The following is a 24,801-nucleotide window of genomic DNA, read 5'->3' as shown; positions in this document are numbered from 1 at the left end:
CAATGGAATACTTATGCTCAAATATCTGAGGCTACTATGTAACCTACAGTGTGCCTGTAACTCACTGTAACCCAAAATAGCCAAAAAGATTACCCTATTTCCCAGGTTTTGCATTCCTGCAGTGAGTAATCCCTTTAATCCACCTGCAAAGTAGAGGGCTCCAAATGCTGAGTAACCAGGTGCTGAGCTATGCTACACAGATTCCTACACTCTATTTTGAAAGCAAGACACGGAGAGACACGGAGAACCTGCATAAAGGCGTGGGAGCCATGAAGGGAAAGTGCAAGGAGCAAGAGAGCACGGGCACCATTACCTTGGTTTATGTCCACCAAGAGACCTCTTCACAGCAGTGCTCCTTGCAGGTGCCCTGAATAGATCAAGCATTGGAAATTCTTTGAAAAGCATTCTGCATTAGGAAAGAGAGTTTCTTAAGAGAAACTCTCTACTTCTGAAACTGAGAGGTACAGAGAAACACATTTATGTGCTATACAGCCACCTAAAAAAATAAAAAATAATAAAAAAAAATGCTGCTTGCTTGAGCCACATGAGATCCTACATGCAAATAGACTAGTTACAAAATATCACATGAAATGATGTTTCTCAATTAACATGAGAAGCACTTCACCAAAATTGAGATCCTACTTGCCCCTTCTCCACAGAGATCACGTTAGAAGACTAGAAATGTAATGAAGATTGAAGATGAGCTTCAGGATTTTTGTGCTGATCCCCACAATCAGGTACGTGACTGAATTACAAACAACCACATGGGAAAGAGAAAGTGCATCTAGACCATGTGTAGTACTTAAAAGGTGCATGCTCCTTGCCTTCCCCTAGATCCTGAATCCTGAATGATATTCCAAACCAACTACTAATACTTTCTACATAAGCTTCTTGTGCTGCCAGTCATATATTCAACAGATACTAGAAGTCTGTAATATTTCTTTCTGGATCCAGCACAGGAATAGCATGGCATATATATAGAGTAAGAAATAGAATGTAAATGTTAAAGCTAAGATTCAGATGTTAGCTCTTTATGAAATATTATGGGCATAATAATATAACCTTATTTCTCCACTTTTATTGGCTTTTTTTACCTGATGCTTTTGACATTATGTTGAACCCTGCACACCAGCACATTTGATATATTACCACAATATAACAAGTACAAAAATCTGCTAGGTGGGTAAGAAAGAAAAATGTGAAGTCACTTTGGGTTATGTACTAGAACAGAATTTCTTATCCCAGCTTGAAGCTAACTCTGAACTCAATCAAGAGCAGAGGCCATGGATCTGACTACCTAAATAATCTTTCACATTACTGGAACTGTTGTAAGTATACGATTAAGACTTTAAGCTTTTTCCTGACCCACTGAGCTCAAAATTACCTCAGTGGGGCAGGGAAGAGCCCTTCACCTTGGTAAAAAAAAAAAAAAAAAAAAAAATCCATCAGCATTTTTCCCGCTGCAAGACCAGAGTCTAATTTGGGGAAATGCAATGAAGGAAGACCTAAAAATATAAACCATTTTAGCTTTAGTCACTGAGAAATGAAACACAGATTGTTCTCTTATGTTCAGATATACTTTCAGAATATGTCCTTTGCCTGGTGACTACAGAAAGTGGTCCTGAGACAGAGAAAATTCAACTTCTTAATCAGGACAGTCATAAAGCTATGTGCCTGTACGTATACTGAACATGTAATTCATATGCTTATCAAATAGTTCCCCTATTTAATGCAACACAATGCAGTCTCATTTCATTTCTGCTCACCTGTTTTGAAGCACAAGAATGCAGTAGTTTCTAAGTGACATACAGTAAAGAAACAATCTTTCTTTTTTTTTGTATTTTAAAATCAATTTTTAAAAGTCCTTAAGCTGAGTAAGAGAGGCTCAGGAGAGGACGGTTATAAATTTCAAAGGTCTGCCTTCTATACACACAAAGAACAGCAAGCAGCACCAGGTGGTGTAGATCATCTGTTTTTTTGTAAACAGACTGAAGCCTCACAAAGGTTATACCTAGAGGAATTATTTTAGTTTTTCATCTGCAAAGACAGCAACATTCATCAACCAGCAAGTCATACAGGTACATTATATTTCTCAAGTATGTTGTGTCCACTGACTACTGAATGGTTGTACTTTCTAAAAACAATCACTAAACATCATTGTCTAAGACCCTGGGACAGTTCCTAAAAGCTATGAGATGAAAAACACCCTTTTTTGTACTCCCTCTTGTACAGAGGAGCCAAATTTACTTCTAACACAAGCCCAAGCCACACAAGTCTGAGCCCTTTGATAGAGCTTTCCAGAAATGAGGAGAAACACAAGTAATTTACAGCTATTGCTCTTCTACAGTTATATCATCAGAATATAAAACTGTAATTTTAGCAATAAATATGAGTCATCATTTAGCAAAGAGTTGAGAATAAATCTGGCTAATTTATCAAACCAATTGCTGAAACATCGATAGTGCTGTTAATGGAAGTTGTTATTAGATGCCTTCACCCAGGGGAGAGGTACTTTAAAAATACCATCAAGGGAAGTGTCGGATATGAAGTTGTATCCAATTTATTTATAAGTTGATAGCTATGGATGCTTCAATTAGTCGATCCAAGCTTTTATTTAAGTGGAGAGTCCCAGCATTAGCCTACTATAATTTGAAATTGCAGCTCAGGTCCCAAGCCTATAAATTTACCACAAATGCATCAGCTTCAGCAGGACTGCTCTCAGGAGTGTTTGTATACCGGACTTTGAAATCAGAATGGAGATTTACTCTTAGAAAATCCTGGTGCAATTCCTTACTTCTTCTTAGACTGTCCGCAGGTCCAACCACATCTATACCAGAAAAGCTTTGCTGCTCCTGCTGTCTCAAGAAGCCCTCTCCATGCAGATGTGGCTTATCGTTAGAAATAAGTGGGTGAACTGCAGTCATCACCTCTATTGACACTACAAGTTTATACAAGCTCATCAAGCCAAATGAAATGTCAAGCAAGAGTACCCTGAGGGAGATGGATTTCCTGAAGGCCCTAAGAAGGCTACGCCTGCCAGAGGGACTAGCTATGGGCTATGGAAAACTGGGAGGATGTATGAGCCCGTTTGTTCTTCTGTCCATGCCCACCACAGCTGCAGCCAGCTCACAGTCTATAACAGCAACCACAAAATGCCAACAAAGAGCTTCCAACCCATAATATCCCCGTGCTAAGGTCACGGCCTTAGCCTGCTGTACTAAGAACATTTTCCAACATAAACCTGGTGTCATACCACCCATGTCAAAGCCCTGGAGAGAGCTCATCTATGACTGCCTGGATCTTGGCTGCTGTGATGGTGCAGGAGCACGATGTTGTGTTTGTGCCTCGTTCAACACGGAGCTCATGGCAGGATTTAGGCCCACGTCCCTACTGCTAGCATTTAAACCCATAGGAAGATTTGTCATCTGCTGAAAGCAACGTTTGGTAAGTGATGTCATTATCTACTGCACAAAATGACAGCCCTGGCATCTATGGCACCAGGCAATCAAAGCTGATTTAATATCGACTTTTACCAGGAAAACCAAACTTGGTCTGGAGAAAGCTGATACAAACACAAAACTTGGCACCCACACTTCACACAGTCAGGTGCAGCACACAGCCCAGCAGTGTCCCCATCCACCACTGGGAGAGGCTGAGAACTCCAGAGCGTTTGGGTAATAACATTCCTATATTTAGGACAAATTCTTAATGTTTGGAGTGTTTTAAATGGCGAACTCACTGCTGTTCCTCATTATGACCTAAAAGAGCAGTCAAACCAGACATTTTGATGTATAATATTAGAACTGCTCTGAAAAGATTTCCACCCGCCAACTACACAAACCCATTCTGGCAATTCAGCACGTCTGAACCGAAAATGAAGAAATAAAGATTGGTTAAGTTCAAGTACTTTTTATTGTGTCTAGAAGCAGTATCCCTCTAAAGCAAAACAATACTTGTGAAATTTATGAGCTCTGTGAATCTCCGCTACCCAAAGTGATCTCGACTTTTCCATAAATTCTAGTATTTGCATGAAATTTAAGTACTGATGCATTACCCATCTTTCTTTTCCAGATAACACGACTTATGCAATTAATTTATTCAAGATACCAGAAGGCTCCTCAAACTCAAATGCATTATTTTATCAATATTACATGGAGATGTGTCAGAAGACATATACTTTCCAGTAAAGAGCACCCGTCTTTAAATATAGCCAGACGCTGAGTGCCTTGGTATGGGAAGGACTACCCACAACCTTAACGAGCAGCCCCTGCAGGACTGGATGCCGGGCTAGACGGGCTTTCTGAACCGCAGCCGTACGCAGCAGCTCGTACTGGTGATGTTTTTCACCCGTTATCAGCGTACCGGCAGAAAATTAAGCTGTGCAAAGGCACGCAACACAGACTGAAAATGGGAGATGCAGTTAGCTACGCTCCGCAAACCTGCGTTCAGAGTTCAAACCACTGAAAAAAGGGGTGGAAAACCAAACCACCACCACCCCTGGTGTCAGAAATAGGGTCCGAGCCAGCCCGTATCAGGTGTTTGCGGGCAGGGGATGGCTCCGCAGCCCGGGCCTCCCGCGGGGCCGCCCCTGCAGCATCGGCAGCGCCCGGCCGCTGCCCCCGGCCCCTCTCGGCTCCGTCGCCCCGGAGCAGCAGCCGCAGGGCTCCGGTGCTGATAAACTTGGCTTTGGCGGTGCTGAGCGCCCAGCTCAGCTCTGCCCCCGCCAGCCGCCCTCCCCGCGCGGATGCTGCCCGAGCCGCGCTCGTTCCGCAGCGCCCCGGTGCCGAGAGGAGCGGGGATGCCCCGCGGTCCCGGTGCCCGCTTCCAGAGGCTCGGCTGCCGCCGGGGTGCGGGCAAACCCCCCCTCGGGAACCCCTCCCCGAGCCGAGCGGGGCCGCTCCCCCTCCGCCGGGCTACGGTGCGGAGCCGGCCCCGCGGTGGCTCCGCCGCCGGCACCGGGCGCCCCCCAGCAGCATCCCAGCTCCGCGGGGCAGGACGCCGCCGCTCACGGCTCCCCCCACCCCAATAAAGCGGAGCACAGGCTCCTGCGGGACCCCGGGGCTCCCCGGCAGCCCCCGACGGTTCTGCCCCTCGCTGGGGTCCCCGCAAAGCTGCCTCCCGTCCCCAGCCCCCCAGGGATGCTCGGCGGGGCTCCGGCCCCTCCGCCCCGAGGGTCGCCCGGTGCCACCCCATCACTTGCGCCCATCTCGGCGCAACTTCGCCGGGACAGCGGCCGCCCCCTCCCCGTTCCCTCGGCGCCTCGGGTCCCACCTGGTCGGGCTGCGGCGGCGGCGGGTTCCCCCTGCCGGGGTGCGCCGGCTGCTCCTTCATGGCTGTCATCGCAGGGGGCTCGGCTCGGCTCGCCTGGGCTGCTCTCGCCGCCTCTCGCTGCCGCTACGGCCCCGGGCAGCCCTCCCCGGGCGCCAGCCGCATGTCACCAGCCTCCCCTGGAAGTGGCGCGGCGGCGGATGGAGGAGGAGGAGGAGGAGGAAGAGGAGGAAGGAGGAGAAATAAGAAGGGGGGCGCGGGGCTGCCTCTACCGCAGCGCCTCCGCTGCTCAGGGGGCGCCCGGCCCCGCCGTGCCCCGCACCAGGGGCTGCCCGAGCATCACCGCCGGGCGCCGGCCGCGGAGCGCCCCGCTCCTCCCGCACCGCTCCGCCCGCCGGGGGCCGGCCCGCCTCGTCCCGCCGCCGAGCAGCCAGCAGGTGTCACAGCGGTGCCCGCCGGCCTGGGAGAGACCATTCCGGCAGCATGGCACGGGGGCGGCCCCGCCGCACCGCCCCCGACCCCGCAGCCCCCGGCCCCGGTGCCCCGGGAGGCGCCGCGCGGTGCCCGCACGCCGCGGTCCCGAGTGCTGCGCGCTCGTCCCCTGAGCCCGCAGCCGGTGACAAGGGGGGTTTTTGGAAGGGCTGATAACGGGGGGAGAGTTGTTCCTAAGCAGGGAGAAGGAAAGCATGGGAAATATGAAGGCAGGTGGTAGCCCAAGGGATGGTGGCCACCAGTGCGTGAGCCTTGGAAAGGAAGGAGAGAGTCAGAGCACTGAGGTTTGGGCTGAACGGGTTGTTATTGCAGTTCAGGCTCCGGCACGCAGTAGGGTCCAGAAAAACAGAATTGTTGCCAGGTGGAAGGTGGTGTGCTGGGGTAGCAGTGTAGAGGGGGCAGGAGCAGCCCCAGGGAGCCTGGGTCCCTTCAAGGGCCAGCTGGAAGGGAAGCCTGGAGCACATACCATGAGAAACGGTGGGTCTCACTCTTTTCCATCAAACTGAGAAGAAAGGTCAGTTCCAACGGAACGGCAAGCACAGTTAATAGCGGTGACAAAGACCAAGATTGCAGCCTACAATGGGAACACAAGACTGAGGAATTACAGCCCAGTCAGCCCCACAACACAGAGCACTGAGCGTTATTGCCACATCACCCAGCGCTGCGTTGACTCCTCCACCAAGAACAGATGCAATTTCGTTTCAAGTTCCAATAAAAGTTCTAGAGAAAATAATCAGATGAACTTTGCAAGCACCTAGCCGAAAACTAGATGCTGACTAATAGCCACCATTAATTTGTCAAGCGCAGACCATGTCAAACAAATCTAATTTCTTTCCTTAATAGGGTAACAGGCCTGTGGCTAGGAGAGCAGTAAATGTCATCTATCTTGATTTAGAAGGGCTTCCAGCACTGCCTTCCAGGACAGTTTCTTGAGGTAGAGAAACATCATCTGCATAAAGCTAAAAAGAGTATCTCGGATCGTCTCCACCACACCACCTTCTGCAGCTGAGGGGGGAGGTTATGGAGGATCTCAGACCTGAACGTAAGGCAGTGTCCTGCTGTCATGAACATTACAGCGCCCTGTGACACGGGGAGAAATCCTGCCCTTGTCAGTGCTGGCAGGGCACTGGACAGCAAATACAGGGCCAGAGTCAGCAGAGGCACTGCGACACAGACGTGTGGCAAAGGTAACCAGAGGGCTGGCAAACACACGCCCTGAAGAAAAGTGAAAATTGTTGGGATCAGTTAGCGTAAAGGAGAGCAAATTGATGGCAGACACAGAAATAACGGTTGAATGCTTAAAAGGTACAGGATAAAAACATCTCCCCAGAGCACTAGGAGTACAGATGGTGCCACCTAAGGTAGGAGAATTGTCTAAATTTAGTGACGATCTCTTCCTTTCCTGTATGATGCTGAAACCCACCCGCAGCACACTGCATGAGACCCACCTTCAGGAGGTCGTGGCAAGGACACATATCGCTGACCCCAGGTGTCTGCGCAGGTTTTCTGTCTCAGCCCAGGAATCAACCATTCCTGCACTTCTCTCAACACTATCCCCTGCCTTACCACTCCATTTCACATCCCTATTTTCTCTCTCACAGTTCCTTATTCAACAAACTTCTCTACCACTGCTGCTGTCAGCCCTGTCCTTTACATTCTTGCCCTCTGTTGCTGTTTCTTTTTGTATAAGAATTGTGCTATGTAAAGAAAAAGCAAAAAGGGCAACCGAGACAGCATCTTTTGTACACCGATTCCCCCTGCTCTGCTTTACTTCTCTAGAGCAACCTTCGCTGCCAATCTTTCATTTCCGCTGTCTGTGTGCTGCAGGACTCAGGATCTTCTTTTTTTCTGGGTAATACATAACAGGCAGACTTAGATTTTGCCTGTGGCCTCTAGGTGCTACAGTAATACAAATAATAAGCCTTAGGAACAGACATGTTCTGATTCATGCTGTTTACGGCACAGGTCTATTGTAATTCGACTAATTACCGAGCCCCTATCAGAGCCAAAGAATTCTAATGATTTAGGGTTTGAATGGGCATGTTTCAAACAGAGATTGCTTTCAGCTTGGTTTTGATGAGATCCATTGTGTTGGAGCTCCACTATTAATCAAGAAGGAAAAAGACATTAGCAGTCAGTTTAGCTGAAGTTTGGTTATTCACGATATTCGCGGTGAGTTTTATCACTATAATGGAATGAGATGTGCAGCATGGGTTTCATTAAAGGTCATGCATGCTGCTTGTTGGGTATTCAGGAATCAATCTGAATTATTTGAAACAAGTATTTGGGGGCTAGGAGTTTGGGGAGTGGCTCTATACACACCAAGTGATCCAAAGCTTCCTAAAATCAATACCTAATTATTAACCTCTAATAATTAATTAATAATCTCAATCTCATTAGTAACAATCATCCCTTTTATCATTAGTTTTGAATGCTGGTTCTTTGGTTAGTAGTATCGCTGGTTTGGAGATAACAAATTAATTCAGTACTTTTCAGTAGTGCCCACACAAAATTTTATTTGGGTCTTTTTTTCCTTCTTCCCCCTTTTAATTACTGTTCAAAGTCATTTGACTGGATTGTTTAAAAGAACAGTTGTTTTATAGCCAGTAATGGGACACATCTTTGAAACAGGAGCCTGGTACTAAAGCTAATGCCATATGGGTAAAAGCCATTAAGGTGTACAGTATTTATGGCAGTTTCTTGTACCGTTTGTACCAAAACACCTCATTGTATCAGCAGGGAAAGCATTTACATACCTTCCAAAGGCTTGGGTGAAATAGCTGCAGAATGAAATGGAATTGTGCTCTCATTAAGTTCTTTACAGAGTCATTGCATTAATTCATATAAGTTACCAACTGACCTGCTATCCTACAACCTACTTGTCATTTTCTCCATCTTCCTCATCATACACAAGCTCTGGGTGCACAAACCAAGACGTAACACGACTATTTTACATTCCACACAAACTGAACATGGAATCCATCGGAGCATTCCTCGCTTGTCACAGCACACGTCGTGTGCCGGCTCAATACCGCAGACGTTTCATCGGCAGAGCAGGCTCACGCACAGTGCTGATTTTGGACAGCCAGCAGGTGAGCCAGGAGCCTGATAGGGGTGTAAAAGGGCAGGACATGTGCGCAAAGCAAAGGAAGAACCAAACGAGGGAATTTCTGTCTTAAGAAACCCGGTAGCCCATGTGGCTGGCTGTGCTCCTGGCCGGTGACCAGCTCAGGGCAGAGCAGTCACTGAGAGCACCCATGGGTGCCACGCACTCACTGCTCTAGTGCCCCAGGAGGTGAGTTGGGAGGTGCTGATGTAAGGACACAAAATCTGCTGCTAAATGAAGTCCTGTCTCAAGAGATTTACCTGCAGAGCACCTGGCACAATGATGGTCTCGTCACTTCCTCAGGGAAGGGGTTTATATTTTACAAGTCTTCTTACAGAGCATTTTCCAAGGACAAAACCAGGACAAGTGGAACTGGTAGTTTTGTTTTCTGCTTATTTTCGATGGCACTCTGCACTGAGTAATTGAGATCTGTACAGCTCAGTGAAGATGTAAATACTACTTGACCGCTAATTATAAGCATTGCCATAAAAATAAAAAGCCCATTAAATCTTCTACATCCAATTGACCCATTCCTACAAACAGCTTCTGCTTTTTTGCCATAAAGTCAATTGACTGAGATCAAAAGAGTCTCAACCCGCGCCAGCCAGGAACTTCAGGTGTTTTTTCATCTCTTTTTCGTCTCAGCATCGTGCTGCCTAAGACAAGACTGCAGTCACCCTACCCACGCCCTCCACACATCCCAGCGCTGAGGAGTTCCTGAAATCTGTAAGGTCAAGGCTTGAGAGTTTCTCTGTGGCTTTTTAAAATCAGATCTTACGAATACACTCTGATTATGGATTTCTGATTCCTTTTAAATCTGTAGCAACCGGGCTAAAAAAATCCTTGAAGTTATAAAGGTGAATTTAAAAATCAAACTAATGTAATCAAACCCAGGAATAGTTAGGCTGATTGCTCTTTGCCGGTGCTGTAAGTGGATCTGTGGGCTTCCAAAACTAAAAATACTTGTCCAGAAGGAAACCACTCAGAAGTACATAAACCTGACAAACAGACAGGATGTGGGTTTGTACAGAGGGCTTTGGTTTTAAATGACAGAATATCTGAAGTTTGCCACTTAAGAAATTCTGTTAGAGAGAAAAATTCCGGTCACCTTCCGCATTCAGGAACACATTATATTCTAGAGTCTGTTTCAGTGAAAGGCTATTTTCTTTGTGAATAAATTGTACTTGTGTTTTTCTCTTCTTGCCTTCTTTTAGAAAAAGCAATTGATGCAAACACTGAATTAATACAACTAAATGCAAATATATTCCAGCAAGGTACTTACAGGACTTATTAAAACACACGTGCAAATATTTCAGCTAAACTATACTGAACAGGGCCATATTTCCAAAAATACCTCTCACTAAGCGGTAAAATGCACAGTCAGCATTCAGGAGCATTTGAAGAAATGGTTCGTAGCAGAAGAGCACAGAAGCCATGATTTCACCCCCTCTGTTTACCTAATGATGTACAGAATCATAAACCACAGCAGTTTCCGAGAGAAATGGGGACATACAAACATGTACGTCCAATACCACCGCCTGAAACGCGGGTGGCTGAGATGGTCACCATGTGCCATTGTAAATGTTTGGAGGTACCTGGACCTGCAGAGGGTCCTGCAGGACCTTCCACCCCGACCTCACTGGGGGCAGCAGCCAGAAGCCAGGCATGGTTACACAGCACGTCCTTAATGAGACCCGGAGCGATCTAATACACTCAGAGAAGGTTTTGGCTTGCCGCAGTTCTGGTCAGCTTGCTTGATTATATTTAGAAAACATTTCTCCTTACCAATGTTGCAAGGAGAAAATTTGCAAAACCTAACTATGAAGTGAAAAATCAATGTAGTAAGTATATGCTGATAATAACAGTATATAATACATATAACAGTATACACTGATAGTAACAGAAGTCAAAATTAATTGAAGCCAGAAAATCAAAGAAAATACTCCAATACCTGTGCCCTTTACCTTCTTCCCCCTTTCTAAAACATTGTAAAAATCTGCATAATCCCACAGACCTTTTTGATCAGATTTCATTCCTGCATGATAATTGTGCTGTGAAATATTTTCCAACCAGCTCTAATTCTCTCAACAAATGAATCAACAAGCATTATGATGCTAACAATGATTACAAACCAATTTTCTATTGAGAACTGTATTTTCCTTTAAAACAGAGACATTATGTGCATTTTATGCTGAAATTTGTAAAAAGCATCTAATACAGTTTGTTTCTAAATGCAGTAACTGTGCCTGGCCTCCATAATTCTACGATGTCTTAAAACATTGGCAGAAAGAAGTGCAAATCACTGAAGCAAGTTCTCTATTCAGTACCTTTAATTCTGATTAGGAGGCATTGAATAGTGTAGGCTTTATAATCCTGGAAGACTTATTCACTTATTCCTACATCAAAGGGAAGGATAAAAGATTTTGTACACAGTTATAGCACTCAGCTTTTTTCCATAATGGTATTACAATAAGAAATGGAGCTGTCACATAACTATATGATAAGAACCTATTCATCCATAACACACATTATATAATGGAAGGTATCAAACATTGGCATAATAACACATTATATTATTGAAGATTTGTATAATACCTCTTTTTTCCCCAAAAGGATCTGAGAATGTTTAAGGATCTGAAAATGTTTTACAAACTGATATACAAATTATCCATGCAGAAAGTTATTCATCCATCAGGGAAGCACAGCTACAGCCCAAGGCAAAGCAGAGCAACTGTGTAATACAAGCAAAAATCTTCAGTAAATGAAGAAAGTCTTCTCCAGTCAAGACCACAAGGAAGATATTAAGTAAACAGCATGTAAATGCATGGGATTTAGGAAGAACCTTGCTTTTAAAATCCTAGTTCTTTAAAAGAATACAGCAGGATGTCACATTGGCAATCACAATATTAAGTATAATAAGTATCCTCTTAACAATGTTTAGTACAGTAATAATAGGTATAATCCTAATATTAAATATTAAGAATTTATAAGAATGTTATTAAAACACAGCAGTGCAATGAATCCAGCCTCATACTGGAGAACTGGCTCAGAAAGAAGCACTCCAGCATCTCCTGACAAGGAAACAGACCACATTTGGGGGACACTAAGCAGGTAAATTCAAGAGGATGATTGAGAAGTCAAACACTGGTGGAGGGCTTGGATAAGCTACACATACCAGAGGGTTTATCCAAGCATAATTTCATATGATTTCTCTGCTTACACAACAAAGTATTTGAAGAACAAAAAAGTAACCGCCGTAAAACACTGCCATTTGGACTTCAAGTGGCTGAACTCCCACTTCAGTCTGAGTTCTGATCTCAGTGACCAGACATTTCCTTTGGAAAACATTCTCTAATATCTTCACAGCATTTTCAGCTTGGCAGTCATTTTAGCACTTTTGCTCAGTAAAGAAGGTAGCAGAGATACTTAAGGGTGCTTACAGAAGTCATAGAGTGTGATTTGAGGCAAAAGAGAGCTCTTTCTCTTTCAATGTAATTATCAAGAATCTCTAATTAGAACCAAACTTTGTAAGAAAAATGCAGACGGGGAAAGTTAATAGCATTGGAGAATTAGGAGGATGCATTAAGAAGTGTTACGGAAACTCTGGGACTATTTTTAACCTTGAGAATTGGACACAAACCTCAGACTTCCCAATCGTGTTGATACTGTCCTCTCAGGAGGCTTACAGAGGACTAAGTATTGGCACAACAGTACTTTGATTCTAAATAACCACCTAAAATCCAGCCTTAGCATCATTACTCATCTGGGAGCTACATTCAGAAACCCTCTTGAGGATTTTGACAGGCTATTGGGCGGGAGAGGCAGATAAAGAATTGCTGATGCTTCTAACCCTGCAGAATCCAGTGGGTTTGGGAAAAAAATGCTACTGAGGAGATGAGCTATCCTTCACATCACTCCCATAAGCTAAACTGAGCGTACAGTAAAAAAAAAAAGGTTAAAAAAATCACACAGATGAGCAAAAAAGTTGATATTATGAAAGTATGAAACTTTCAGGCAGACTATTTGGTTGGGAAATTGAAATTAAATTACAGAAAAAAAATAATTAAGAATCTAAGGTAGTGACATGTAAATGTCAGGAAAAGGAAAAACAGCTGCAAGAAGCTGACGTTTTTGCACACAGAACTTAAACAGCACTATGGAATTAAGGGGATGCATTGCAACATTTGGATTTTGTTACAGAAGTGTAATAAACTGTTCGAGAGAAGGAACAGACAAAAAGCTGGCCTTGCTTCTGCATCAGTAACACATATCCTGGTCCTGAAGCCTGCAGTTCAACAAGTCAGAAGGAGTTACTGTCTTCCTGAATGACTCTGAGTAAAGATAAAAGGGACTATGAATAAAAGTACTATACTATTGGAGTCGTTCTTTACCTATTCAGCCTTGAAAATCAAGAGCAAACCTGAGTCTTCACAAATATCCCAAGACTCGTGTTCCTGCATTTAAGCGAGTAAGATGTAGAAAAACCCTAAGAAGGATCAGGTGTCAAGGAGGATTTTTATTATACGGGTCTGATGGAAGAGCAATATAGGCGTACAAAGATGATGTGCCAACTTTCTGCATTCATTGGGGACCATATTTTATGTTTCTAAAAGAAAGAAGAAACCACTAGGGAAATGTGTTAATATGAAAAACTGGTTACGAATCTAAAGTTGGAAAGTTATTCAGATGAGATGAATAGGAAAAAAAATAAGAAAAAGGTTAAAAAAAGATAAAAGACTTGAGCACAGGCACACTTCAAAAGAAGACAGAAGAAATAAGGCTGATATTTCTAATACTTGTCATACAAAAAAAAATGAGACCAGATACTTGGTTAACTATGCCCTAACTACTGTGAAGGCCAGAATATGAAAGTAAATAAATAAACCCTGTAAATTAATAATCAAAACAAGTACATTCAAATCAACAAATCAATCCAACTCAAAAATATTTGAAGCATCAAGCCATCTCTGAACCATTTAAGAGAGCTCTCTGAGAACTTGAGAGGGACAGAATAATTCTGGAGGAATGGCAAGAACAGTGCTTGCCTTTAACAAGGAAGAAGAGGCAAAGTATACACAGGCAGCTGAGACTTTAGTTCTCAGAAAAAAAGTAAATCTAAACAACTTAAGCTTACAGAAGAAAAGGTAATAAAAAGAACAGCCAGCACTGATTTACCTAGACTAGTTAATATCCAGTTAATATAGTTTATTTCTTTAATCATCTGTGAACAATCATGAGAAAGCACTTCAAGAGTTCAGAAACTTTATCATGTGATCTTCTCATAAGAAAACAAGATTTAGATAAAATTGTTATTGCACAGAAGGTTTACAAACTACACAAAATGTTACTTCTTAACATTTAATTGCCAAAAGGGGAAGTATTTTCAATCAGGGCCTTTCAGAGATTTGTGTGCAAATCCATCATTATTTCAGTTATTAAAGAGTATTTTTACAGACATTTGCAGGTACATTCAGACTTAGGAATGTATAGAAAGGTGCATTAGAAATAACGTCAAGAACAGGATTAGAATTCAAAACAGACTTAATGAACTGGAGAAACGATCCAAAACCAACAATGTGAAATTCAATCAAAACGCGTGCTACCCATACAGAGCTGCAATCAGGTGCACAAAAGCTACAAGAGGCAGAACTGCAGTCCAAAGGCAGCACAGCAAGGTTGTTCCATGCTCCATGCTGCAGTGAGCTACGAGATAAATATGACTCAGCAGTGGGATGCTGTTCCCAAAAAAAAGCACATTTCAGTTCTGGGATGAATGAAGTGCAGGGCTCATATACATGCTTGCAAAAAATTTATTCGCTCTTTTCAGTACCGGTCTTATGGGTCTGTGGCTCATTTTGGTCACTGCATTAAAAAAAAAACAAACAAGGAAGCAATAAGGCAAGCAGTTACAGAAACTTGAGATCTGAAGAGTAGTTAAAGAAATTGGATTTGTAAAGTCTACTGTGTGGAAATGCAAGCTCTTCAGTCCAAGAACCACAGGCATGGTTCAGGAGCACGTCTCCAACAATAAGGAATTTCCCTTGCCGCCGACCAGATCTTGGATGAGCAGTACTGTCAGGGGTGGTTTACAGGCACTTCAGGAATGGACCAGATTTTAAGGAGTTCCTTAGTTCCCTCAGTTTCCCTGATCCCTGGCATCCCCTTCCCTTCCCTCCCACGCTTGGATCTGCACAATGGGTGAATACGGCCGCAAATTAACTTTTCATCCATCCGCAGACTGCAGTATAAATAAATCCAAAGACACTTTACCACATACCTGAAATTAAGCACATGCTTAAGTGCTTTGTTCAACAGCAATATACTTTAAGCACATACTTTAAAACTCTGCAAACCATCTTTATAGCTTTCCAAAGTCATTACAACGGGTGACATGGGTCTAAATTATTGCTGTATGGGAATGTAATTGTCTAATGTAAGAAAGAGACCTAGAAAAGGAAAGAAGAATGCAAAAGAATACTGCTAATTTTCATTTAGTGTGTTCACATTTTTTTTCTCTGAGTAAACTGATGAAAATGATAGCCTTCTGCATAACCCTGTTGTCACAGAGGTATTTTCTGAATCCACGGCAAAAAGTCCCCTGATTTTCTCCTTACACACAGGTGACTGCAGGCCACAGCACTGCAGTACGTGCATGTAAATCTCAGATCAAGCCATGTGCTTGGTCAAATCAGCTTGACCCAGCACATTCAAATATGATTTTAAAGCAGAAGGAAAGTGAGGACTTTCTGAATATTTGAGGGCTTTAAACTTAAATATACATATATATAGATGGCACTTTAGAACTACCATGACTGAACTTACAATGACTTTGGAGGAAACATCTATGATAATCGATATGCTTTTCATCTTTTTTTTTCCTGGCTCTCTCTTTTACACCTAGTAAACATATACTTATTTTGACCCTTGGGTTCCAACATTGACAGTCACCTTGGTTCAGTCAATATATAGCCATCTGATCAAGAGACCTTCAACAAAAGTCAATATCTGTGTTTTCTTATAAGGCAGCAGGCAAAAAAAACTGCAGGATTGCAATTTAGTATATTATCTGTCAGGGTGCATGGTCTTTATTTTTTTATTGCATATTATACGGTATGCTTAAACTGTGCTTAATTACTTGTTGCAGAATGAAATCTTTACAAGGGTATTCCACATTGCACCTTTCAACTTGACTTTGTTTAAAGAATGACATGTCTTAGTATCTTCCTAATCCTGAAGCACAGTCTTCCATTACAGAAAATCATATTTAAACACAAAGATTTAAACATTATTTCTTCGAAAAATCTATCAGCATTATGCTATCATGGAAAAAAAAAGATAGGAAATAAGAGGTCAGGAAACTCTTTATCTAAAAACGCAGCATCAGAAAATTATTAGTAATTTTTAGCGTTCATACAGTCACTGTTAAAAGTGGCATTATCAGTGACATGTCATCAAGAAGAAGAATTGCAAAGCCACAAAGACGACAAAGTAATTTGAAAAAGTACAGTAGGCCATCACAGTGATGCCAAGATAGGTTTAAGTGATAGAAATTGTGTACGTTCATGTATTAAACACTCTGAAATGGCACTTAACCACTGGGGTCATGTCATAATTCAACATTTTTTTTAATGCATTAAGGACAGTTTGAGATCAAAAGTGTTTGATAACACACCCAAAAACATGCCTTTACTCCCACCAACAATTTGTCCTTGTTTGTTGCTTCTTGCCCTTTAATTAAAAATAAATAAAAAAAATCAGGGCTCTAGCTGAAGGAAACAAAAAATAGCCCTTCACTGCTTCATTAAAAAATAACAGCTTGAATGCACATTTTGGAGGTGGTTAATGAAACAGTTTCATTAGGGCTTATGCTGCCTTATCTAGTAGCAGCAGTCAATGCTCATGTTTACTACTTAATATGAGAAAGAAAATTGTGACTACTCGGACATTGAGGAATAAATGTTCCTAGTGTCTGCTCTGGACAATGTTCACCAAAGTTAAAGCCTTTTCCAGACTCCTGCATCTCTTTAGAATAACTGGGACAGCTCCAGCCTTGTTCACAGCTCTGGAAGCAGAAAGGCTTCCAGACATGGTTCAGACACTAGCACCTGAAGGGAGCCTCCAAATCCACCAGCAGCAGGTGTTTTGCTGCATCAGTGTTGATCTTAGCCTCCAAGTGCAGAACCAGGTTCTCTATTTCCATCAGAAACTGTAAGGCTACAAACGTTAATGGACTGAAACTTCAGACTGAAGAGGCCTCCAGCTCCCCACAGGTTTGGTTTAGCAATTCAGCATCTCAATGTATATGACTGAAGTGTTAATTTATAGCACTTAATCTGAAACCATTTGCCATGAAGTACATGTCAAACGTGCAATATCTGGATTGTTTGAAGTGAAAGATAAGACTTCAGGCTCAGCCTTCAAGTATAGCTCAGCAGCCACTAAGTATGGAGGACAGAACTGGCTTCGTGCCCTCTGGCAGCACTGGCATCTCCGGGATGCTGAGATCATTTCACAGCCTTAACATACCGTCACACATATACAACTACTACTGCATGAGTACCTTCTACCAGCCATCTCTTTGGGTCACATCTTTGATTTTTATACCTAAGGACAGAATAGGTGGTGTAAAATGCAGGGATTTGCCATCATGAGGAAAATCATTAATCGCTTACTTAGAGTTATAAAAGAGGACTTGCTGTAGGACAGGATTGAGCTGACAGCCACTTCAAAGCCAGATTAGTTATAAGTGATAACAGAAACACTTTGCTTGAATGTTTGAAGTGTCGTTAAGTCATAATGTTTTTGCAGAACAGTTGAGGGCAGTGTAGGTTTTACAACCAGCCTACCTGGCAATCTAGAAAGCACTCCCTGTTGGAGCTCGTGGGGAAGAAAACGTGAAACTGTTTTGTCGTCTTAATCTTCACATAACAATGTCCATCCTTCACAACAAGAAAAATCCAGAATGACTGAAAGACCACCAACATTTCAAACCTTTTTTAAGAGCTTATCAGCTAGAGCAATAATCAAATGAGAAAAAGGCTGCACAGTTCATAAGCAACCATTCAAGCTTTGTCCTGTTCTAATGTGACAAATTGTCTGTTGGGTTTGCCTCTGTGATGGCAGAAGGTAGCACACTTTTGTTAAAAATAGTCATTTCTCACTTCTGGAGGAAAAAGAAAACAAGCTAGACTCCTCTTCAAGCTATATGCCCAGTGTATTTATTCTGTAATATTACAAATGCCAAATATTGAGCCTGCTTTGCTGTTCTTGTGTGTTTCTAGCAATCATCTACATCTGTGCAAACCAAGCAAGATGTACTCTTACATTACCACACTGTGCGAATTACAAAAGGTGAAAACCGGTGGATAATCAAGCCCACAATGTATAGTTATTACTCCTTCTAAACTGCTCTATTAACTTATAGCTTTTTTCTATCCTTGAAAATTATTGTTCGCTGGTAGAGAATGTCATTTCCAAATTGAAAAAGGAGAACAAAAGAGAAGTAAGCCATTCTTTGGGGAGCAAGTCGAAAAGGTCAATCATTTTACATTTCTATATAAAGGACTGATTAACACAGTTCAAGCTTTATGAAAGTATGCTTGCCTTGGAGAAACCAGGATCTACCACAAGAAAAACACTAATTTCTAACGTAGAATGCAGCTAATAGCTTGAATACAGGGCATACTATAGAGTGCACAAAAAAGAACAATTATTTTCTACGCAATATCCAAGCCAAAAGACGACAAAAAAATCAGCATAAGGAGGATGAAACCTATCAACGTTGTTGTAAAAAAAATATTTTTTACCTGCTGATTCACAGGAACTCCAACGTATGGCCACATAGCAGCAACAACATAGTCTAGGTAAACTCAGACAGGTTGTCTATGGAAGATCTATGCAATGGATTTGTATATAATGGAAAAGCAGCGTGCCAAACCTCAGAGTCATTGAGTTCCCTTGAAAAGTCAGAAAAACTCAAATGCTAGACAGTTTTACTCTTACCAGTCTTTGAGTCTTATAGCGGTAGATACATAAAAAAGGGAAAACAATGATTAGTAAATAGAGATTTACATTACCCTGCTATCAGTCTCTTGCTCTGCCCCTGACTTATGGCTTTTCTGAGGAAAGCCTTTGCTACTGAAACCAAGCTGACAGTTCAGTCCTCCAGCATGGCACTACGCTGAGTTTTTAGCTGGTGCTAGAGCTAAGGTAGCATCTCAGATGCTTCTGGACTCCTATACAGGAGCTTTCAGAGTTGGTACAAAAAGACAATCCTAAAAATGGTGAACTACAACCTTCTTCCTACCCCCATCCCCCTTTCTGTAAATGAGACACCCTTTCTGCCCTGGGAGTATTCTAATTTGATTTCCCTACTTATTGTTTAACAGGAAAAATCCATTCCAAGCTGCAACTGTAATATTTAAAATAATGTCCACTATCTACAAAGAAAGCCTTCCATTAATTGAAAGTGAACACTAGTAACATCTTGTCATAGCAATGAACCTGTCATAGCCCAGGAACTGATCCCTTAAACCAGGTGGAACTAAGTGTACAGAAATAAATAAATCAAAATCAAGTCTTTAAACAAACAAAAAATGGTGAGTCATTAAAGACCAATTTTGTGTATATACACTGAGCGATCTAAACAGCTAATAGCTACAGATGTTAGACATTTTCTAAAGAGAAATCAGAAAACAAGGTAACATGTGCCTTCACTCCTGTGTACCAACCCATGTTCCACAAAACAGTACACAATTGAATTGGACTTTAACAAAAACTGAAAGAGTTCCCGAACCAGCAGCAGATGCAGACACTGTTCTGAAGGTCAGACATATGAGCAAGTTCTCTCTAACAGTTCAACACTTCAACACTTGCCATGTTATTAGAGAAACCCCTCCACTGAAGAAAGATATGGTACTTGTTAATACCAGTAGGAAAGATTTTAATATTCGTACATACATATATATATATACACACACACTGCAGTAACTTCAATTTTTGAATTAATTCAGTTAATATGCTTTTTTATCACTTGCATTAATAATCCAGTCCACATCTCCACACACACACCCCCCAATCTTTTACACTTCCTTACTTCCTTTATACATTTTTTCTTTGCTCAAGAGCCTTCTGGAAATCCACTAACCTCTGACTTCAGCCTGGGGCTTTGCAGCATAGGTGTGGTTGCTGCAAGGAGCAGCCTCCACGCTGACATGCTATCCTCATAAAAATGGGGGAGCTGGAGTAAGCTGGCATTGCTGTGTTTGACTGCTTAACTATTTTAAAAATGTCAGGTCTCACCTATAACATCTGCTCCCCAGCCATGTTAGCTACCGCAGTGCTGACAGCCAACGCAGCTCAGTGCTTTTTCTCCAGGACAGACGCTGGTATCTGGCACAGCAGCCACGTGCACACAGGATACTGAAGCACAAGGGAAGCTGCTCCTCAGAACTGCCAAAAAGCATGTGTGCGTCCTTACATGCTCAAATCTGTGCCATGTGGTATAGTATCTGGTTGCTCCCTCATTGCATGGTTGAGTTAGCACAACGTGATTATGACCCATCGCTCTCAGCCCTAAATACTGAGCAAATAAGAACCTGTCCTGCCCTTGCTCATGCTTTATTTTTCTTAGCACACTTCTCATTTTCTGAGTGTTCACACTCTTTTTTTTTTTTTGTCTTTACCAGCTAACTTGACCAATAATTCCATATAATAAGTCCCCAAAATCATCATAGCAGAGGGATTGATCCTGCCAAGACAGGGTACAACCGGATTGAATGCATAAATACGTAGAGACCCTGAAAATTTGCAAAGCATCTGCTGAGGTAGCTTGTGTAGAAACAATGAGTCAATATGAGTCACTCATAAAAAAGGACATTAAAACACCATTAAATCCTAAAAAAGAATGACAGCACTAAAATACTTAATCTGAAAGCAATTCTAACTTCCTAGAGAAAAATTAACAAAAGTTCATTTGACAATAAGATGAAATGAACACTATGTACCACAACATTTAAATAAACCTGACAAACAACCGCAAGCTTCTAGTATTACTGCATGAAGAAATGCCCTTAGGGATATATACGATGTGCAATATTTTTTTCCTTAAATTTAATGTCAACAGCACTCTGTGGACATCATTATGGACATAGATGTGTTATGCATTATGTCCCAAAATGGTGTGGTTTTTAACCTTCCTTTCTGCTTCCAAATAAATAAATAAATAGTTAATAGTTCTACATTTTCACGCCAAGTTTCAATTGACCAGGGGAAAAAATAGAAAACAGAAATTGAAAGCTAGAACTGGAGATAAAACAATGCATCTGATGAGCCATTATTTCATTTCAAAATACTGACAACAGTGGACTTCTGGATGAGTGAAGCTACTGCAGGAAATCAGCCTAAAGCTACCTCTGCCCTCCAAAAGAACTACCAGAGTTTGTCTATGGCCAAAACAGAAGAATTCTTCATTTAAAGATAATGACTCTTTAAATAGTTACTGGGTACTCAAATCATGGGAGAAGAAATAAAAAGTTCCATTTGGTTTTCTTGCTCTAAGCCCTGAAGATACAGCATATCACGCTATATATATATATGATGTCCACAATTTACACGTGTAAGTTGATTTTCCTTTTATGATGGAAAATACTGTTTCATATGGCTAAACAAACAGATATTCTAAGGTTTTATAGCAATACATTAAAAAAAAAGACACCTTTAATAGAACTACTGATATCAGGAATAATTTTGGCTTTTTTTTTTTTTTAGACTAAGGGAGAAAAATAATCACAAAACACAGCAGTTCTTCAGATACAGCCAAAAAAATATTTGTAGCATCTGTACTATATCGTCTTTTCAATGAAATGATACTTTTGTAAGTAAGACTGATCACAGATAGCAAACTTCGTTCCCCTTGGAAGAAATCCCAGCTCATCATACCAAAATGCCGATATCAAGAAGGAAAAGCCCAAACATTAAACAGTGCAGATCTGCAAATAATTTAGACAATGGAAGAGCCTGAGCTAAGCACTGTACATTTTTGTACCTGAGCACAACATGGCAATTCCACAGACCTTTGCTTTCTCCTCTACTCTGGGTAAGCCCCTCCAAGACTCATCACACTGACTACTCTGCTTGTAGGCTCCATTTACGCAAGAGAAAAGGAAAGCAGGAATTTTCCCCCAATCATCATCATATAAATTGGTCATAAACACACTGCAATTCTTCCTCAGTATAATTTAACATGTTTTTATTAAAGTTACAGGAAATGGCTAATTGGGTGTGTAATGTTTTTAGTTGTGCTTCATTAAATATTGTTTAGTATTTATCTCCAGATTAGGTAAGCCATAAACAAATCACACCCATTTATATCAACCTGATGTTAAAAGAAAGAAGACAGACATCATTTAATAGAAGGTTAAACAGAGCATCCCCGTGAACACAGCACCACAAATATAACTACTTTCACACTATATTAACATCAGATACAGTTCTGATGTTGTATGGTGAAAACAAAGATCCAGTAAGAAGCCTAAACCACTCTATTACAGTAATTTTCAAGCAGCCATTAACAATATAAAATATTTATTCTATTTTCAAACATAATCATTTCAATGAGCTGATTAAGATTCCTCAATTCAGCGCAGGATGGTTCAACCAAAGTGGCACAATAAAAATGAACATCTCACAAATTTTACTTTTCAAGGAAAACGGTTAGAGCAACGCTCACTGTGCCACACTCACTGAGGGTGAAACTTCTAGCTCCAAATTTAAACTAGTGAAAAATGGTTTTTCAAAACTATTTGTGGCATCAAAGCAAACGTCACATCCCCGAAACCATGCAAATATGCATTAGAAACCAAATCCTTGTTTGCACGTGGTATTGTTTTTTTTTTTTTCCCAGTTCTCTTCTTTTTGCCTTTCTCATACAATAAAACACAAGCCCTCAAGCTAACACTCTTTTCTTTGGTTTTCAAAACCAAAGTTTTAACACCTACCATAACACAGGAATTCAGATCCAACATTTTAAGCGATAGCATAAGATGAGATAAAGGAGATGTGTGTAAAGCTCACCATCATATCTACACATCCTGTATAATCTTGCCATGATATTTATATCCAATATTTACGTAATATTTACTGTCCTTTTTTAAAAAGAAAGATTTAAATTAACCCATGCATTCTTCCCAGAAACATGCTAATCCCTGCTAATTTTTGTTAGACAAATGAGAAAAGGAACTAAATTGAGTGACAGAGTTCTATCACTAAAAATTATTCAAAAGAACTTCAAAATGTAATCTTATCATGACATTTAAAAATAAGAAATACAAGCAGATTCTGTAAACATAAGGACCCAAACAGAAGGAACAAAAACTACAATTAAAAAAAAATTTGTCTTTAGCATTTTTTTTTTTATACTTATCTGAAATAAACTGTTAAATTTGAAACTATTTCTTTACATTTTCCAGCAGGATTGTTATAGAAACGGATATACTTTCATCTGAATGATTCGTTTTTGGCAAAACTTCGTTCTTTGATTAAAAATTGTAATTTGGAAACAGTTCAACCGATCATCCCAATTTCAAAAAAAAAAAGCAGCTTCTACTTCACCGTCTTCTAAATGCTTTGTCTACTTACTGAGTTCACATACCCTTTTATTGAGCAGTTTGTCATAGGAATATCCCCCAGCAACAAAATAGGGTTTAATTTACTATGCCAATTACATTGCGAAAGTGTTGGTATTCATACCAATATCACTTATGTATTTCCAGTTCTAGCATCTTAGCAATTGTTAACAGATATTGAAAATATGCCTTGGATCAGTTTTGGACACCTTCCATTAGTATATACATTTTGTTCTCTGATTTAAAATAAAATGTGTTAAAGCATTATATTTGCCAAAATCAGCAGCTTATTTAAACTACTTTTTGAAGTTATTTATTATCTATTATTATTAGAAACTCATTAAGGAAACTCTTCAACAAAGTTTAAAACTCCTTTAATGTTTAATTGCATCTTTGATCATTAATTACATCTGCAGATAGAGATAACTTTAAATCTTAATTTTCTCATTTAAGTTTGAAACAGAGCTCATTGCCCAATAAATTTTATTTTAGTGCACATATAGTGCCCATGTATTGATGAGCTTTTTAAGAGAAACCTACAGCTCAATCAGGATAAAATTCTATTTATCTACCATATGATATGAGAATGAAAAAGTCAACTTTGCAGCAGAAATTTTGAATTTCATAGAAACACTTCAAGATTTATTATTTATACATTTAATAAGACATGAAGATTTAAGTATCAACTACAAAAATGAGGCCCCATATTTTTCAAAGTGCACCTCATGCCCCTTCTTTATATATATAGATATAAAAAACATCATGCCTAGAATCTCTCAACACCAGCCATGCCGACCAAGACATGGTTTTGTGTCTAACACTTCAGATTGTACAGTCCTGGGACAGAAAATTTGCTCACTATAACCCATAGAGCAATGGCATCCTGTTCCACAAGGGAACCTTCTGTGCACTGACAGATCACGATACAGTGATCCCAATGACTGATGTTGTGCAATACTGCATTAAACACTCGAGAAACTTTCCAAGACGCTACATTTTAATTTAGGGGAGCCCCTGAACTTGTTAGTGAGATGAGAGAAGATCTTGTTTTCTTTGTCCACTACAGAAAACAAGTAATAAGGAGTTCAAAACAAACATCTAAATATGCAAGGGTTTGGAGTCAAGAGCACCTCATGTAAAGCATTTCCCATCCCTCAGGATCTGCAAGGCAATTGTTCCTTTTCACTTCTGGTTTACATAGGGATTGATACGGTGCATTACGCAACAGCACAACATTGGCGTTTGACATCTACACTGAAATAAGCACACTTCTCTTCTGGCTTAAATTATATTTGCTGTTCTTCCACAGAC

At 41.0% G+C, this 24,801-nt stretch overlaps 1 protein-coding gene across 6 annotated transcripts in view; it reads right to left on the bottom strand.

Moving 5' to 3' along the window:
* DPP10 (dipeptidyl peptidase like 10) overlaps nt 1-24,801 on the bottom strand; it is a 486,012-nt gene that overhangs the window by 254,779 nt on the left and 206,432 nt on the right. For 3 of the 6 annotated variants that reach the window (XM_083841936.1, XM_083841934.1, XM_083841935.1), the window contains 2 exons: nt 18,673-18,822; nt 17,713-17,805 (listed from right to left, as the gene is read on the bottom strand). The exons of 2 other annotated variants lie outside the window; for them this stretch is intronic. In XM_083841936.1, the coding sequence (XP_083698062.1) occupies nt 17,713-17,805; nt 18,673-18,708 (129 nt within the window). In that variant the 5' untranslated portion in view covers nt 18,709-18,822. Of the gene's footprint in view, nt 1-5,271; nt 5,667-17,712; nt 17,806-18,672; nt 18,823-24,801 lie in introns of those variants that run through there. One more of the 6 variants, XM_083841937.1, reaches the window with a different exon arrangement.

This window comes from Anser anser (assembly GCF_964211835.1).
Source record: "Anser anser genome assembly, chromosome: 6".
Taxonomy (NCBI): Eukaryota; Metazoa; Chordata; class Aves; order Anseriformes; family Anatidae; genus Anser; species Anser anser.
This window is presented reverse-complemented; position numbering and strand designations above follow the sequence as displayed.